This window comes from Elephas maximus, chromosome 4 (assembly GCF_024166365.1).
Source record: "Elephas maximus indicus isolate mEleMax1 chromosome 4, mEleMax1 primary haplotype, whole genome shotgun sequence".
Taxonomy (NCBI): domain Eukaryota; kingdom Metazoa; phylum Chordata; class Mammalia; order Proboscidea; family Elephantidae; genus Elephas; species Elephas maximus.
The window spans coordinates 77,324,558-77,342,315 of NC_064822.1; the positions used below are offsets into that span (position 1 = coordinate 77,324,558).

The 17,758-nt window shown below is 36.8% G+C and overlaps 1 protein-coding gene across 4 annotated transcripts in view; it reads left to right on the forward strand.

The window, feature by feature from the left end:
- The window catches only part of PIK3C2G (phosphatidylinositol-4-phosphate 3-kinase catalytic subunit type 2 gamma), a 432,221-nt gene that overhangs the window by 280,266 nt on the left and 134,197 nt on the right, over positions 1–17,758 (forward strand). For all 4 annotated transcript variants that reach the window (XM_049882566.1, XM_049882569.1, XM_049882568.1 and 1 more), the window contains exons 19-22: positions 3,081–3,261; positions 5,991–6,098; positions 11,425–11,517; positions 12,954–13,083. In XM_049882566.1, coding sequence (XP_049738523.1) covers positions 3,081–3,261; positions 5,991–6,098; positions 11,425–11,517; positions 12,954–13,083 — 512 coding nt within the window. The remainder of the gene's footprint in view (positions 1–3,080; positions 3,262–5,990; positions 6,099–11,424; positions 11,518–12,953; positions 13,084–17,758) is intronic.

Consider the following 17,758-nt stretch of genomic DNA (forward strand, 5'->3'; position numbering starts at 1 on the left):
ATGACAACATTTACTTACATCTATAAGGCATGTGTATAAAATAGTATCAAATTCAATCATCCCTGGATCTTGCTGACATTAGGATAAACCAGTCTCTGGATTTTGAGATTTACAGCACAGATTGTACACAGTTACATTGCCCGCATCTTAAAAGCTCAGTCTCTTAACGGCAAATCTTACTTGACACTTCTCAGTTCCTTGACCTTAACATTTTTATTTTTAACATTTTATTTGGCATTAACAATACTGCCTCTCCCAGGTGACAACATCTTTTGAAAAGGGTTTCTGTAATGCTTAAGGGAAAGTGACTAGCTGTTTTCTGAAGTCTTTACAGAGGCAATGGTTGAAAACCACAGCATGAGGGATTTACCACTTCCTCATCGGGAAGGTCATTAACACAGAACTGTTACCTCGCACCCCAAACTGTATAGCCCAATTTGGCTGCAGTTATTTAAAATTAAGGGACATGTTAACTTCTCTTGTCAGTTAAGGTGTCTGCACCTAAAAAAAAAAAGGACACAGGGATAGAATAATCGACCTCCCTTGATTTTCTTGAACACTCTGAGTCCAATTCTGCAATGTATAAAAACAAACTCTTTCCAAGTTGAGTAAAAACGCACAGAGCTTGGACCAGATCTCACCAGGAGAACATGTAATCTTGGCAGGGATGTAGGGTTTAAATAAGGCACGTTCTACAAGGAAAATAATCACAGTGGAATACACTGAGTTTTCTTAGCTTTTATGTCTTTTAGAACATGGTCACATATTCCCTCTGCAAATATTCCCTACTCTTCTTTATTTTGAGGAAGGAATCAAACTGAGACTTTCCTCCCCGAATCAGCCTCATGAGAGAAGTAAATACATTTTTAATAGAATGAGAAATAAGTGTATTATGAATACAAATTAACCGTATTATTCTGAGTCTCTATGACTTCACCCTTAAAATATACCTCTTCTTTAATTCTTTTAATAAAATGTTTCTGACTTTATGCAGAGTAGCTTTTCCTTCATTCCAAGAGCAATCAGGTCATTATATAAAAACTAATAACCAAACCACCTCCTATTGAATTGATTCCAACTCATGGTGGCCCCATTTGTGTACAACTGTGCTCCATAGAGCTTTCACGGCCGAGTTTTCAGAAGGAGATCACCAGGCCTTTCTTCTGAGGCACCTCTGAGTGGGCTCAAACAGCCAACCTTTCAGTTAGTAGCTGAGTGCTTTAACCATTTGCACCACCCAGGGACTATGATGGTTATATAGTTATACACTAGAGCAGATTAAAAATATTTTCAAAAACAAATAATGCAATATTTAAATGTATTAAAATGTTGGCAGACATTGATAGGATATAGAAATACTCTATCCATCAACACCCTATCTCACTGAAATCCGAGTAGACTATAAGAATCTGAGAGGTATACAATAGTACATAAAAGATCCTGAAATTTTACATTGCAGGCTTACGTTTGTGGCTTTCCAATTCACAGTCACACAATTTTCATTTCCTTAGAACCTCCAAAGAATAACTTAATGCATTCATTACATGCCTGACAGTTCAAAATCCCACCATAGAGGTGAGTAAGAAAACCCTTTATTGTCTGCTATTTTTTTTTTTATTCTGCCTACCTTGAAAATAATGAGGGTATCAATGAAGTATATTTTCCCACAGATATATATTTAGCCCCTGGACTTGGTTTAAAAAAAGAAAATGCTTTCCAGAAGCAAATAACTATTATTCCACATGTTTAAATGTCTTTTGGGAAAGTAAAAAGGTGCTAGAAAATAAGCTGGCTTCTTAACAATGAAAAAGGAGCAAGTCCTCACCTTAAAAAAAAAAAAAAGAGACTTATCAATTAATTCTTTTAAACTTCATTCTGTAGGAACAGAGACCATAGAAAACAAACCAAAAAAAAAAAATGTGTTTGTGAGAGTTTCTATAGCATAATGAAATTCACATATATATTTTTTTGGCTACTATGCATTTAGTCCTTTATTTTTTTTTATTATTCCATTCTCATAATAATTTTCTTCTAGTTTCTTGAGTACTAATTATTTTTAAGAGGAGGGGATGACTAGAGACTAGGTAAGATTAAAAGAATTAATCAGAGAGATTAAGATTCAGAGGAATTAGTCCTTTATTTATTTATTTTTTTAATTCCATTCCAGTGTTTTGGGGCATAATAGAAAGTAAAGTTTTAGCATATTGTTACTGGTTTCAAGGCAATAGAAACCATCACATGGCAGACAGAGTAATCAAATATTTGTTACTTCTCCGTTATCTTGCTTCTTCATCCGCTGCTCATGTATGTGACATGAGCAGGCGGCCAGGCAGAGATTAATGTCGACTTGGGGAGGCTGCAAGATATGCATGAACTAACAGTTTTCGCCTGCCTGGTATGTACACTTTCAAACGCATTAGCTCGTTTTATGCTGTATACAACTCTGTAGGGTAAAAGTTATTAATTTATGTTACAGACCAAAAAGAAAACCTCTACCTAAGTTACTTGTAAGTTGTAGCACTGGAATTTGAGTCCAGAAATGCCTGAAAACAAAAAACCATGCTTTTTCTTTTGCCATACCTTCCTCCAGATAATCACAGGAAGGTGCTGGAAGATAGAGCAATACATAGTTCTGTGACTGTAGGGGGACATTTTATTTTGGAGAAAAGCAAAAAAGGATGGGGTTGATGGTTGAGCCCTACAATAGTATAAAACCAAATAAATAGTTGCTTATAAATAATTTTTCTAAAGTTCTTCGTCTATATTTTAATAAGAAGTCAAAATGTATTCTTGAGAAAAGTGTTTGTTACAGAATTAAGAAGCCTGAAAGAAGAAAAAGTGCGTTGTGAATTAAAATGAGAAAAAGCAGGTTTCTTATCGATTCTTCCCTCTTGGAATCTCGTTAGCTATCAGATGGAACTTGATGACTGCCAACAAATAAACATTTTCCCCTATTCTAGGTTGTTAAACTGCCCAAAGCCACCAAATACGGATTAATCTAAAATGCACTTACTGTTCCTGCTGAAGGTGGTTTAAAAAATCATCTTTAGAAACAAAAATTCTTTCTCTCTTTCCTTCAGGCTGCTAAAGGATGCACAGAATGAAGCTTATTTTAAAAGCTGGTACCAGAAGCTGCTGGCTGCTCTCCAATTCTGTGCGGGAAAAGCCTTGAATGATGAGTTTTCCAAGGAGAGGAAACTTATCAAAATTCTGGGCGTTATTGGGGAAAAAGTCAAGTCTGCCAGTAACCCTCAAAGACAGGTTTGTTAAGAAATCTATCTGCATGTGGTAAAGTTGCTTTTTTTCCCCCCAATACTTAGGTTCAATTAAGTTTTAATTTCATAGCTTAGAAAGCAAATTCCTAGACTAAGTTATAAATCACTGAAATCATTACATTAATCAAGGTTTATCCAACCACTCTACTAAAGTTAGGGCCTTGGTGGTGCAGTGGTTAAGAGTTCAGGCTGCTAACCAAAAGGATAGCTGTTCGGATCCACCAGCCACTCCTTGGAAATTCTATGGGGCAGTTCTACTCTGTCCTATAGGGTTGCTATGAGTCAGAATTGACTTGATGGCAACAGGATACTAAAGTTAATGATAACATCTATCATCAGGATATGGTGTTTAGATCTAAGGGAACCTGACAAAAGGGGACCAACTTAAAGATAGTTTGACTAAGCAGGTCTAATGAAGGACTCTCTTCAAAATGGCAGCATAACACATGGGGATTTTTTAGGGCACTCTTTTGTCTGTAGTACAAAATCTGTATCTAGATTTTCTAGGATTTCACTAACCAAAATCATATTTTTAAAGGCATTTATTATCATAACAAAAAAACAAAACAATATGGGTATGGATAGTAACACTCCTTATACTATAATCCATACATGATAGTCAAAATACTGTCTTTTTCCTCATTGATTATAATAATGGAGCTTGCTATTCTTTTCCTGGCTCTAATGAAGGAACATTTGCTCTTTCTAATTATCTGCATCACCAGTTCCCTTTACTGATCATTGAGTGGCTTCTCTTAAATTCAACATTCTAGATGCTGGGAGATAGCGGACATCCATTGGTTGTATTAGAATATCACCCAACAGCAATTAAGTACTTACTATAGGAGTTAAGGAGAGAAAGATGACTAAAATGTGAATCTTGTCCTCAGGGAAGCTTGTGGCTTCTTTTTACCCATCTAAAATCAACAGAAGTTCTCAAAATATCAGTATGAAAATATTCACAGGCAAAGTGTCCCAGAATTCTTTCCCAGTCTAGGACTTTTCTTGCTGGAAGTTGCTTTATTTAGTAGAAATGCCAGAGTCTATGCTACTTCGCCTATCTAGAATAAAATGGAAAATAAAAAGCATAAGCATGGAATTTATTTTTAAATTGGAAATATACAAACTCTGGATGCATCAAGGGCCCTTAAGGTGTATAACATGACGGTCAATGCAAAAATAATTCTATGATTTCCCCATATTACTAAGAGCTCATTAATTGTTTCCTGGTGGTAGAAAAAAAGTAGATAGCAATTAAAATAAATTGGTTTGAAATCCCAAACATTTGTTTATAGGTTTGGTCTTTATTTCATGATTTAAACTCTCATATTTAAGATGCATTCTACGGTTAAATAAATTTGGTGCCATTTTTTGACTATTTGCATCAAGTTCCAGAGTGATGTCAACATCATTCAGTCAAATATATTTCTTTCACCCTGGCTGCTTTTGTGATAACATCTCCACATGAAAATAGCAAGAGAAAAAGAGAGATGGGAGAGGTATTTATAATTTCTCACAATATAAATTACTGGTAGCTATTTTTTCTTTAAAAAAAAAAAAAACAAACACTAATTAAACCTAACTGGAAACCCTGGTTGCATAGTGGTTAAGAGTTCGGCTGCTAACCAAAAGGTCACTAGTTCAAATCCACCAGGTGTTCCTTGGAAACGCTATGGGGCAGTAGTTCTAATCCATCCTATAGGGTCACTATGAGTTGGATCGACTCCACAGCAATGGGTTTGGGTTTTCTTTTTTTGGGTACTAAAAGGAGAGCAGGTTTTGGTTAAACAAAGGGAGCAGAGACCACCCTTCATGATTTTCAACAGGCAAACCCCAGTATAGATAAGACAGAGAACAGACACAGAAAGAGTGAATTGGTGGAATTTTGCCTCATTTCTCCACTGTGCTCCTCTCACGTATTCTGGGAGCAGTGAATTCTATTACTTGCCAGTGAGCCAGAAGTAAAAGCTAAGAATGTCTCGAGTCAATTAAGCATTATTAATATGACACCCTAATATTCAGAATTGGGCGTGAAGTAGTTTTCAGAAGTGGGTTAGAGGTGCTTTTTTTGTTTTGTGATGAATTGTTGTTATTGTCTCCCCCCACCCTTTTGTCAGGGAGTGCACCATCCTAAAGGTGTTGTTTGTTGTCTCTGACTTTCTACAGATACTGAGAAGCGAGGAAGTGAGTGCATCAAGTGTCAGGGATACACTCATTGGTATTTAGAAAATGTTCACAGATATTACCATTGTGCATTATGCAATTGTCATGTTTGCTATTATTGTTCCTAAAGTATATGAAGATTTTTCTAAAATGTCCTGTTGGTATTAAGTTTAAATATTTGGATCTACAAACTAAGATTTTAGGAAATTATCAAAAATGGAGCAAGTGAGTAATGACTCAAAACAGGGATTGCAAATTGGTGGGCTACTGGACAAATCCACCCCACCACGTTTTGTTTGACCAAGTGCTCTGCTTTGTTTTTGTTTTTAATTGAATTTAGAAGTTTTTAGAAAGGGCATACACTCTTTCGTTCCCCATTTTCCCTATACTCCCTGTTGTCTTTAGCCTGCTGCCTCCTCATCCATGAGTCATGCAAGTGTGCAACCCCTGAATTAGAGAGTTCTTTTAATCAATAAGAAGAAAATTATAACTCGAAGAAAAAGTCAAGCCGTTTATAGTTTCTTAAATACTTTTTTTACTTGTTTTTCATAGGAGATACTGAAGAAAGAAATTGACAGACTTGAGGAATTTTTTCAGGATATAAATACTTGTCACCTTCCTCTGAACCCTGCCCTTTGTGTAAAAGGGATCGATCGTGATGTAAGTCCGTTTATTCAGTAGGCAACTTAAGTATTTTTGTTTTGTATCATTTAGTTCACTGTACTTTTGAAGTATCAAAAACCATTTATAAATTTTCATTGCAATTGTTTTAGGAGAAAAGTAATCCCATCCAAATATGCGTGCTCTATTTGGTGTACTGTGACCACTTGGGGCCACATTGGCCTTCTCATATGATTTGTTAGTTTACAGACGAATTATCTATCAGTTTAGTGAGAAAATAAATGAATAAATAAATAACAATACTTCTCACTGAAGATGTTTCAGCTTATTCAGAATGGTTGATTTGGTCACCCCATGCAGGCTGCATTTAATTTCATGCTTATTTAGCCCATGCACATAACCATGACTAGTACACTAATATATCATTAGCTTCAACGTCTCAGTTTTGATTCAATTTAAAATTTATCAGTGCCCATCCGTCAGTGAACTGCATAATATGTTTTGTGATTTTACTCATGCCTAGAAAACCTTTCTTGGCATTGTAAGGTTGACAAACTCCTTCTCTTCATGGTAACTCTTCAGTCAACCTTCTCTGACTTAGAATCATTTTTTCCTCGTTTGCTCTTGATGAACTTGGGTATCCTCCTTCTTGAAAGTCTGAGAACAGAAAGATACTAATAAAGATAAGAATTGATAAGTGAAACTTAAAGGGGAAGACATTAAATTATCATGGGTGCGCAATAAACATTACTTAATTAAAAAGTTGTAAGACAATTCAGAAAACAAATGCAATGGTTAGGAGAACAATTATACGATTGTTAGCTTGAAGGTAAAGAGTCTTGCTAAAACTTGATACCATCGTCTTTAAGACGAAACTTGTCTTGACTTTACCGCCACAAAGACACCCTAAAAACTTTTCTAACATGTTTCATAAAAGTATTTTGACAAATAGCAAAATATGGCATCAAATCCCATAAATAAATTGTCTATCTGAGCTAAAATACAAATCATAGCTATTTTTTTAAATTGCATAACTATCTAATTATTAGAAATATTCATTGACTGATGCTTATGATGTATGAAAACTCAACATTTCATAGTACCTTGGGGTAGAACTAATAGGAATCATTGAATTCAAGGTTTTGTTTGTATGTTTGTCCTTAAGAAGTAGAGCAGTTTTTTCAATTAAAATTGCATGTGAGTTTTGCCTTGTAAGGGCAGTGGGGATATAAGTGTATCAGCACTGATGCAAAAGAATAGCTGCCACTGATGACCATTTAGGTGCCCTTGTGAGTGGATCAGCCCAAGGGTCACCTGTCTAGGACCCTGCTCTTCTCCTATGGCACTTCGGACCTGGCAGCACTTTTCCTGATGCTCCAAAGCTGTTCCAGTTAGAGCTACCTCTTTGTCCTATTCCTCTGACCAGTCATGTTTGACACAGGACCAGGTGCCTTTGGGTACAGCAATGAACAGGGCAGACATGACCAGATGACATTCGCCCAGCGCTCCCCACCGCCCACACACAGAGCTCTGTAAAACAGCTACTGAGGCCTGAATTACAAACCACTGTTTTAGCCTGCCCAACTGCAGCTGGAATAAGCTTCTCCTTGGAGTCACAGTGGGCACCAGGCAGAGGTGCTTTAAGTCTCACCCCCAGCCCTATTTCACGGGAGCAGGAGAGCACCTGATGGTGAACTAGGAAGCCAGACCAGGGGGCAGGGCTGTATTGTTCAGAAGAGTCATGTTCCTGTCTGCAAAGTCTGACTGCACTTCAGACATTGTTACCATTAGATGTCCAGGCCACAGGAGGTTCTGAGCCAGCTCTGGGAATGCTGTTGCTAGTGGCTGATGCCAGAGGTGTCCCACCAAGAATCAGATCTTGGAGCTACTGGTAATGGAGCAGTCCAAGAGCATGCTTCCCTGGAAGTTCCAGACCTGGAGTTGCTACATCATTCAAAAAAAAAAGAAACAAAACCCCACTGCCTTCAAGTCAATTCCAACTCATAGAGACTCTGTAAGTCAGAGAGCCCTGTACTGGAATGTGATACCAGAAAATCATCACAGCCTGGCCTCCCTGGCAGGTGAGACCAGGATGATGAGTCAGAGTTGACTCCAAGGCAGGAAATTTCTGAAGAATGAGAGTCACTTGGCAGGACAACAGGAGGATTCTCCAGGATGGTTCCTGGGGGACTAAAGGCTAGAGATGCCTGTGAAGATAGCTTAGAGGGGCTAGAAAAATAACTCTCAGATGAAGGAAACAGACAGGAAAAGTGATTTCTTAGAAATAACAGACAAGGATGAAAATCAAAATACCACAAAAGATAAATGTGAGGAATATAAGGAACTTGGAGAACATTTTAATCTATCCTCCAGTCTTCCTGACAATCAAGGAGGTCTGAAGGGACAGACGTTCTATCAGTGTGATGAATGTGGCAAAGCTTCGAATTGGAGCCCACACATCATTAGCCATACTGGAAAGAACCCCTATGAGTGTAATAAATATGATAACACCTTCAGCAGACCTCTCAACTCATCTGAATCCACTCAGGGGAGAAGGCCTATGAATGCAGTGAATATGGAAGCATCTGTTCTCACGGCTCCCACTTCATTCAACACCAGAGAGTCCCTAATGGGGAGAAACCTCATACACGTGATGAATGTGCAAGAGTTCACTTGGAGTTCCCAACTCGCGGACAGCCAGAGGGCCCATACTGGGGAGAAATCTTATGAATGAAATGAGGGTGGGAAGGCCTTCACTACTGGCAAAGTAAGGACATCTGAGTTATACAACTCATAATCAGATTGTGTGCATCTCAAGGATAGAGATCATATATCCCTTTCTCTATTCCAGATCTTTTATTTCATCATCTATATAAAATCATTTTCCAAGACTCTCAATTCGTTCTTTATTGTCTCTTGGCTCTGGCCCTCCCCATCCAAACAGGTTGGCTAGATAGGGGAAGGTAAATGAGAAGGGTCTAGATTAGAGTTAAATAAATAAATAAATAAATCATTGACCTCGAGTCAATTCTGACACACAGTGACCCTCTGCGGTGGGGTAGAACTGCCCATAGGGTGTCCAAGGTTGTAATATTTACAGATACAGTTTGCCACATTTTTTTCCTGTAGAGTTCCAACTACTAACCTTTCAGTTAGCAGTCAAGCACTTAACCACTCTGCCACCAAGGCTTCTTTCCTTTTTACTAATCTATGTCATCGTAATCTGCAAAATTCAATTCATCTCCTAAAGACTTCTCTCCTTCAAATGCTTCTGCATTTAACTACATAAATTGCCTTGTAAATTGTTTTACCTTAATGCATATATATCTACTTCCTACCAATTTTTTGTAGGCTCTTTGACTGCAGACATGGCGTCTGTCTCTGTTAGCACATAGATAACAGTTTACAGGAATTAGTTGAATATATGTAATTTCTTTCCTCGACTCTCAAAAAAATACTTTGCATGCAAAAAACCAAAATATAAAACAATGAAAGCCGAGTAGCTCTGGGTGATATGGTTGAGAAGTCTTAAACCTTTCCTTCAGCCTCCCTTCACCGTTTGTCTCTTTTCTGGACATGTGGTGCCTCAAAGAGACCTCCAAAAATTGAATGAGAAGAGTTTGAAAACACTGATCCAGATTCATTTCTTGCCTAATAAATAATTTCCTAGTTCAATATCCATGACACAATCCCTAATTAACTGATTTCTTACAGCAGGAATTCATTGCTTAACAAAAAGTTTAACCCATTACTACAAAAACTCAAACTGGTTCAGTAAACTAGGGTTTGTGTTTGGTTAGAGATTAGATTAGATAGGTAAATTAAGAAATAGATCCTTTCCTCTCAGCTTCTACCGATGTCATGGATTGGATTGTGTCCCCCCAAAATATCTGTCAACTTGGCTAGGTTATGATTCCCAGTATTGTATAATTGTCTACCATTTTGTCATCTGATGTGATTTCCCTATGTGTTGTAAATCCTATCACCATGATGTAATGAGATGGATTAAAAAAAAAAAAATGAGATGGATTAGTGGCAGTTATATTGATGAGATCTACAAGATTGGATAGTGTCTTAAGCTAATCTCTTTTGGGATACAAAAGAGCAGAGAGAGGGGGAACATCATACCACCAAGAAAGCAGTGCCAGGAGCAGAGAGCATCCCTTGGACCTGAGATTCCTGTGCTGAGATGCTCTCAGACCAAGGGAAGACTGATGACAAGGACCTTCCTCCAGAGCAGACAAGAAAGAAAGTCTTCCCCTGGAGCCAGTGCCCTGAATTCAGACTTCTAGCCTACTGGACTGTGAAAGAATAGACTTCTCTTTATTAAAGCTATCCACTTGTAGTATTTCTGTTATAGCAGCACTAGATGACTAACACAACCAAATTTCAGACTTTTCAAAATAATGATATTCAAACTGATCCTTCAACATGTATTGATGTCATATTTTACTAAGTTGATAAACTGAAAGCATCAAGTCCTTTTCCTTTTTTTTAGTATTGATGTAACTCTTCACTGTCAACCTGAGCTCCCTAATAGCTTAAAGACAGGCAGCCTTTTAACACTCAATTGCAAGAAAATGAACGGAAAATAAGCATCAATGAAAGTATAATAGAAGCAGTTAATAGCATAAAGCTGAAAACGGAAATGCAAAGGGTAATTGAAAGAAACCAGAAGAGGAAATATGTGTCATAATGTTATTTCTAAAGATAAGAAAATGTTGATTAACAAGAAGGAAAGGAGAAATCTATTGATTTTTTTTTAAAGTAACCAATTAGTGTCAAGCAGTGTAAAAGGCATTATACATCCATTAGCTCATCGATCAATTAGAAGAATGTGTGAGGTATTCCCATTTTACACTGGGATACAGACTAGCCTAAGGTCTCACAGCTCATAAGTCACAGAGTCCAAATTTGAACGCAGGTCTTTCTTAACTCTATATCCATATTTCCTTAAAGTATACTGCAGAGAAAAAATAATTAAAGGGAAGTACGTTTTTAAAAATAGGGATTTTAACTTTTAGCTATTAACTGACTAGCATAAACCCAGTACTTACAGACTGCTTAGTTATTTAAACCTCAAACATATCACCATTGTTCAGTAAAGAAAAAAATGAAGTTGAAGATTTACAGCCTGCGAAGAGTTGGGGTTTTCAATTTCAAAGCAAAGACTGGTTGGTAGACTAAAGTTTTGTTTTGTTTTTAATAAATACAGGCTTTTTATTGTTGTTGTAGAGTATAAAAATTATTTATATGTGGTATATTTGCTCCTGTAACAAATTCTGCAAGGGACCATGATTTCAGCGAAAGTGCTCTTTTTGCTTTATTTTTTGCTCACCATTTTTTTCTTCTTTTCTCCTTATAGGCATGTTCATATTTCACATCTAATGCTTTGCCACTGAAGATTACTTTCATCAGTGCTAATCCAATGGGCAAAAATATCAGCATTATTTTTAAGGTATAGTAGTCTTCCTAGAATAATCGATCTCATAGACAGAACAATTGATTTATTACTTACAAAAACAAATTATTGTAGCTATTTTCCTCTGGCAACACAAAGGTTTCCCAGTTATTTTATTTTAGATGCTGTATTTTTACAGAATTACAGTACATACCAAACTATGATTGGCAATAAATCAAACATTACTAGCTTAAAGCCACTGAACTTCAGGGCAAGACTTAAGAGGATATGTTTCAGTAAATTAAATTATATAGTCACATTTGAGTGGCACAGAAAACTGAGTGTGTTGTGAACCCCTAGGATGTAGTTTTCTTTTGGCCTAGATACTGAATTCAAATCAAAATTAGCTGTGAACTCAAATGACATAGATTAATTTAATATAAAAATTTTTATCTACAAAAATATTTGCTTATTTTTGGTGATTTGGGTTTTTTTCTTCATCTTAAATAAATATGGGTCATTTCATTCATCATAGAAATCATGGGAAAATAGTGTAAAAGATAGGAACAGCGTTATAAGAAAGGTAGGAGAGACTAAAGACAGAGCTAAGCGTAAAATAAGGTTTTGCCAGTCATCCAGTTAATTTAATCAGTTGTTCAGCCAACTATTCAATAAGAGCTCAGAGTGAATTTTTTGTCCATTCTATTTTAGGGGATAATGATTAGCATGCTCCTACTTTTGCTTTGGCCTGTGTAATCTCAAGCATTAGTGGTCCTGTGACATTGCATTTTTGATGGGGAAAAAAAAGTCACCCTTGGCAGAATTTTCTGCATATAATCTGAAAAGCATTTTCAAAACCAAGCTGCTTATTAGTATAAAAGCATAAAACTATCCTTCCCCTTTGGACATAGTCCATTTCCTTCACCTATGCTGGAAAATCACCCCATTATCATTTCTTATTACTATCAAAGGCTGGCTTCTCAGAAAACTTTTTAGCTGCCTTCATAATAAGAGAACTCACTGATTCAAAGTCCGATGAATTATATATGTGCTATTTATATTCCTAGTTAAGAAGCTGTTGTTATTCTACCTGAATACCGGGACATGAGCTTATGGCATACCAAGTAATGTTTCGTTTACAAAGACATCTCTCTTGGCTGAGTTAGAAATCTAGATAAACATTCGTCCAGCCTCTCCACAAGACTCCGTCTAAGAGATTGCACCTGGATAATAAATTGAAAGACTATGATCAGAGAACAACATCCCAAGCCGAACTTTTAACTTGATGGCTGAACCTTCTGTAATCACTTAAAGGAAATTTTTATTTTCTTTTATCGTCTACGAGAAACACTAAGATAGTGCTAATAAAACAATTGAAATCACCCTAAGTCAAGCTGCATATTTTCCAAGGAAAAAAATGACATATACTATGTTTGCTTGCTTTTAATAGAATTCAAGGAGAAACCTGGAGTCTATAATTTTGTTTTTAACAGGAAGGAGATGATCTTCGCCAAGATATGCTTGTTCTGCAGATTATTCAAGTGATGGACAACATTTGGCTGAGGGAGGGCCTGGATATGCAAATGATCATCTATAGATGCCTGTCCACGGGAAAAGGCCAAGGTCAGTATAGATTAGAAAGCAGGGTTAACTTACATTATTTATCTCATACATTGACCAGACTTTCCACAGCTTTAATTTTTTCATTTGTATTCAACAAATTAAAAAATACAAAGAACTATACAAATTTCTTCTTAAAAAAAAAAAGATTTTATTTTCAAGAACTGTAAGCCAAAATAATTTATGTAAAGCATGATGTGCTTTTAGATATTAATTAGAACCTTGACTATCTAAATATTAACAATGACTTTTTGTGTATATCTTTAAGTATTAGTTACATTAATAACTAATTCATTTATTTTCTCCTTTTTGATAAGAAAATAATAGAAAAGCCTACTCATTCAAAAAAATGCAGTTGTTCCCTATTAATACAAAAATTACAAAGCTGAGAAAACTTAAAAGGATTCCAAAAATTCTAAATACATTATAAACCTGTGTTAAATTTCAAAATGACTTTTGAGAAAAGCATAATATCAACAGTCAAAGATGGCCACATATGCAAACTTCTGAACATACCTCAGCATTTTTTTCCTTTATGAAAGCCAGGAAATGAATATGAAAATATAATTCCATTTGTAACATTTCCAATGAAAATAATGTCAATGGCCCACCCAAGTTATTACCAAAGCATCCGAAATTAAAGTTGTCCATTATTAAAATCATGCTAAAGTGAAGAAAAAGCAATTGTTAAGCTATCTTATGATTTTTTTTTACATGTTGTCATCGCCACTTAGGATGTTATTAAATCAACTAGTATGACATGTGCATAAATAGCAGATACATGTGCATAAATAAAGAGATGAAACCATAGAACTGAAAAAGGGTCTTAGACTAGTCAGTTTTTTTTTTTTTTTTTACATTCTGGTACAGCGACAATTTAAAAACCAATCACAAAATAAGAACTATCATTGTCCTCAGTTTCTGTGGTTCTACCAGCAGGCTCAGTACCCCAGCCAGTCTGACCTGAGATTTTAGAAGCTTAGCATGGAAGCACCTCCTAGTTAGCTTAACTGCAACTCAATGCCTCAGGACGACTCCATTACAAATCACACCACTTGAGCATTTTGATTCTGAGACTAGGGTTCTGGCTTCCATTCCAAGAATCCCATTCCTAACCCCTTTCTAAAGCTCTGTTGTTGTTGTTAGGTGCTGTCAAGTCGGCTCTGACTCATAGCGACCTTATGTACAACAGAATGAAACAGAGCCCAGCGCTGTGCCATCCTCAGAATCATTATGCTTGAGCCCATTATTGCAGCCACTGTGTAAATCCATCTTATCAATGGTCATTCTCTTTTTCACTGACCCTGTACCTTACCAAGCATGATGTCCTTTTCCAGGGATTGGTCCCTCTTGATAACCTGTCCAAAGTAAGTGAGACAATGTCTTGCCATCCTAACTTCCATGAGCACTCTGGCTGTATTTCTTCCAAGACAGACTTGTTCGTTCTTCTGGTAGTCCATGGTATAGTCAATATTCATTGCCAACACCATAATTCAAAGGCATCAATTCTTCTTCCATCTTCCTTATTCATTGTCTAGCTTTTACATGCATTTGAGATCATTGAAAATATCATGGCTTGGGTCAGGCTTACCTTAGTCTTTAAAGTCACATCTTTGCTTTTCAACACTTGAAAGAGGTCTTTTGCAGCAGATTTGCCCAATGCAATACGTCCTTTGATTTCCTGACTGCTGTTTCTGTGGGCATTGATTGTGGATCCAAGTAAAACGAAATCATTGATACCTTCAATTTTTTTTTTTTCTGTTAATCATGATGTTGCTTCTTGGTCCATTTGTGAGGATTTTTGTTTTCTTTATGTTGAAGTGTAATCTATACAGAAGGCTGTAGTCTTCAATCTTCGTCACTAGGTGCTTCAAGTCCTGTTCACTTTCAGAAAGCAAGGTTGTGTCATCTGCATATTATCAGTTATTAATGAATTTTCCACCAATCCTGATGCTATGTTCTTCTTCATATAGTCCAGCTTCTCAGATTATCTGCTCAGAATACAGGTTGAATAAATATGGTAGAAGGATACAACCCTGACACACACCTTGTTTTCTCCTTGTTCTATTTGAATGACTGCCTCCTGGTCTGTGTACAGGTTCTGCATGAGCACAATTAAGTGTTCTGAAATTCCCATTCTTCGCAAAGTTAACCCTAATTTGTTATGATCCACAGTCGAATGCCATTGCACAGTCAATAAAACACAAGTAAATATGTTTCTGGCGTTCTCTGCTTTCAACCAAGATCCATCTGGCATCAGCAATGATATCCCTGGTTCCACATTCTTTTCTGAATACAGCCTAAACTTCTGGCAGTTCCCTCTCAATGTACTGTACAATGACTTTTGAATGATCTTCAGCAAAATTTTACTTGCATGTGGTATTAATGATATTGTTCAATAATTTTCATATTCTATTGAATCATCTTTCTTTGGAATGGGCACAAATATGGATCTCTTCCAGTTGGTTGGCCAAGTAGCTGTCTTCCAAATTTCTTAGCACAGATGAGTGAGCTCCTCCAGTGGCTGCATCAGTTTGTTGAAACATCTTAATTGTATTCCATCAATTCCTGGAGCCTTAGTTTTCAACAGTGCCTTCAGTGCAGCTTGGACTTCTTTCTTCAAAACCATAGGTTCTTGATCATAGGCTACCTCCTGAAATAGTTGGAAGTCGACCAATTTTTTTTGGTACAGTGATCCTGTATATTCCTTCCATCTTCTTTTGATGCTTCCTGTGTCATTCAGTATTTTGCCCATAGAATCCTTCACTATTGCAACTAGAGGCTTGAATTTTTAGTTCAGTTCTTTCAGCTTGAGAAATGCCTAGCATGTTCTTCCTTTTTGGTTTCCTAACTCCAAGTCTTTGCACATTTTGTCATAATATTTTACTTGGTCTTCTCCAGCTGCCCTTTGAGATCTTCTATTCAGCTCTTTTGCTTCATCATTTCTTCCTTTTGCTTTAGCTATTCAACATTCAAGAGCAAATTTCAGAGTCATTTCTGACATCCATTTTGGTCTTTCCTTTCTTTCCTGTCTTTTTAATGACCTCTTGCTTTCTTCATGTTTGATGTCTTTGATGTCATCCCACAACTCATCTGGTCTTCAGCCATTAGTGTTCAATGTGTCAAATCTATTCTTGAGATGGTTTCCAAATTCAGGTGGGATATACTCAGAGTCATAGTTTGGCTCTTCTGGACTTGGTCTAATTTTCTTCAGTTTCAACTTGAACTTGCATATGAGCAACGGATGGTCTGTTCCACAGTTGGTGTGTGTGGCCTTGTTCTAACTAATGATATTGAGCTTTTCCGTCATCTCTTTGCACAGATGAAGTCAATTTATTTCCTGTGGTTTCCATCCAGTGAGGTCCACATGTATGGTTGCTGTTTATGTTGTTAAAAAAAAATTAGTTCCAATGAAGAAGTGTTGGTCTTGCAGAATTCTATTCTATGATCCCCAGCATCATTTTTATCACCAAGACCATATTTTCCAACCACTGATCCTTCTTTTTTTCCAACTTTTGAATCCCAAATCACCAGCAATTATCAGTGAATCTTAATTGCATGTTTGATCAATTTCAGACTGCAAAAGTCAGTAATCCTCAATTTCCTTATCTTTGGCCTTAGTGGTTGGTGTGTAAATTTGATTTTCCTTGTAAATGTAATGCTATCATCCTGTCACTGTCAGTGTTATATTTTAAGATATACCTTGAAATGTTCTTTTTGACAATGAATGTGACTCCATTCCTCTTCAATTTGCCATTCCCAGCATAGTAGACCATGTGATTGTCTGATTCAGAATACCAATACCAGTCCATGTCTCTCACTAATGTCTAGGATGTTGATCTTTATGCGTTCCGTTTCATTTTTGATGTCTTCCAATGTTCTAGATTCATACTTCGTACATTCCACATTCTGATTATTAATGAATGTTTGCAGCTGTTTCTTCTCATTTTGAGTCATGCCACATCAACAAATAGGCTTTACTCCATCCTCATTATTAACAATGACTCTGCTTTGAGGAGGCAGCTCTTCCCTAGTCATATTTTGAGTGCCTTCTTACATGAGGGGCTTACCTTCCAGCGTATATCAGTGTTCCACTGCTATTCATGAAGCTTTCCCTGGTCTTTTTTTTTCTTTTTCAGAAGTAGACTGCCAGTTCCTTCTTCCTTTTCCGTCTTAGTCTGGAAGCTCCACTCAAACCTGTCCATAAAGGGTGACCCTGCTAGTGTTTGAAATACTGATGGCATAGCTTCTTGCATCACAGCAACACACAAGCCACCACAGTACAACAAACTGACAGAAAAGTGGTTATCTAAAGCTCTAGTTCCTTAAAAAAAAAGTCTTTTGTCATTGCTACCATGAAGATTATTATTCCTTGAGTTTCATCCTCTCTTTTCTCAGATAACTGACCTAAATCTTTCATGTCTCTGAAACTGTGATGACGTAGTAGTTAAGAGCTATGACTGCTAACCAAAAAAGGGTTGGCAGTTAGAATCCTCTAGGTGCTCCTTCAAAACCCTGTGGGGCAGTTCTACTCTGTCCTGTAGGGTCACTATGAGAATCGACACGACAACAACGGGTTTGGGCTTGGGTTTGGTTTTTTCATATCTCAGTGTATTGGAAGTGTGAGAATAAAACTAGATGAGTCAACTGAGCTTTTTTTTTTTTATGTCAAATAGAT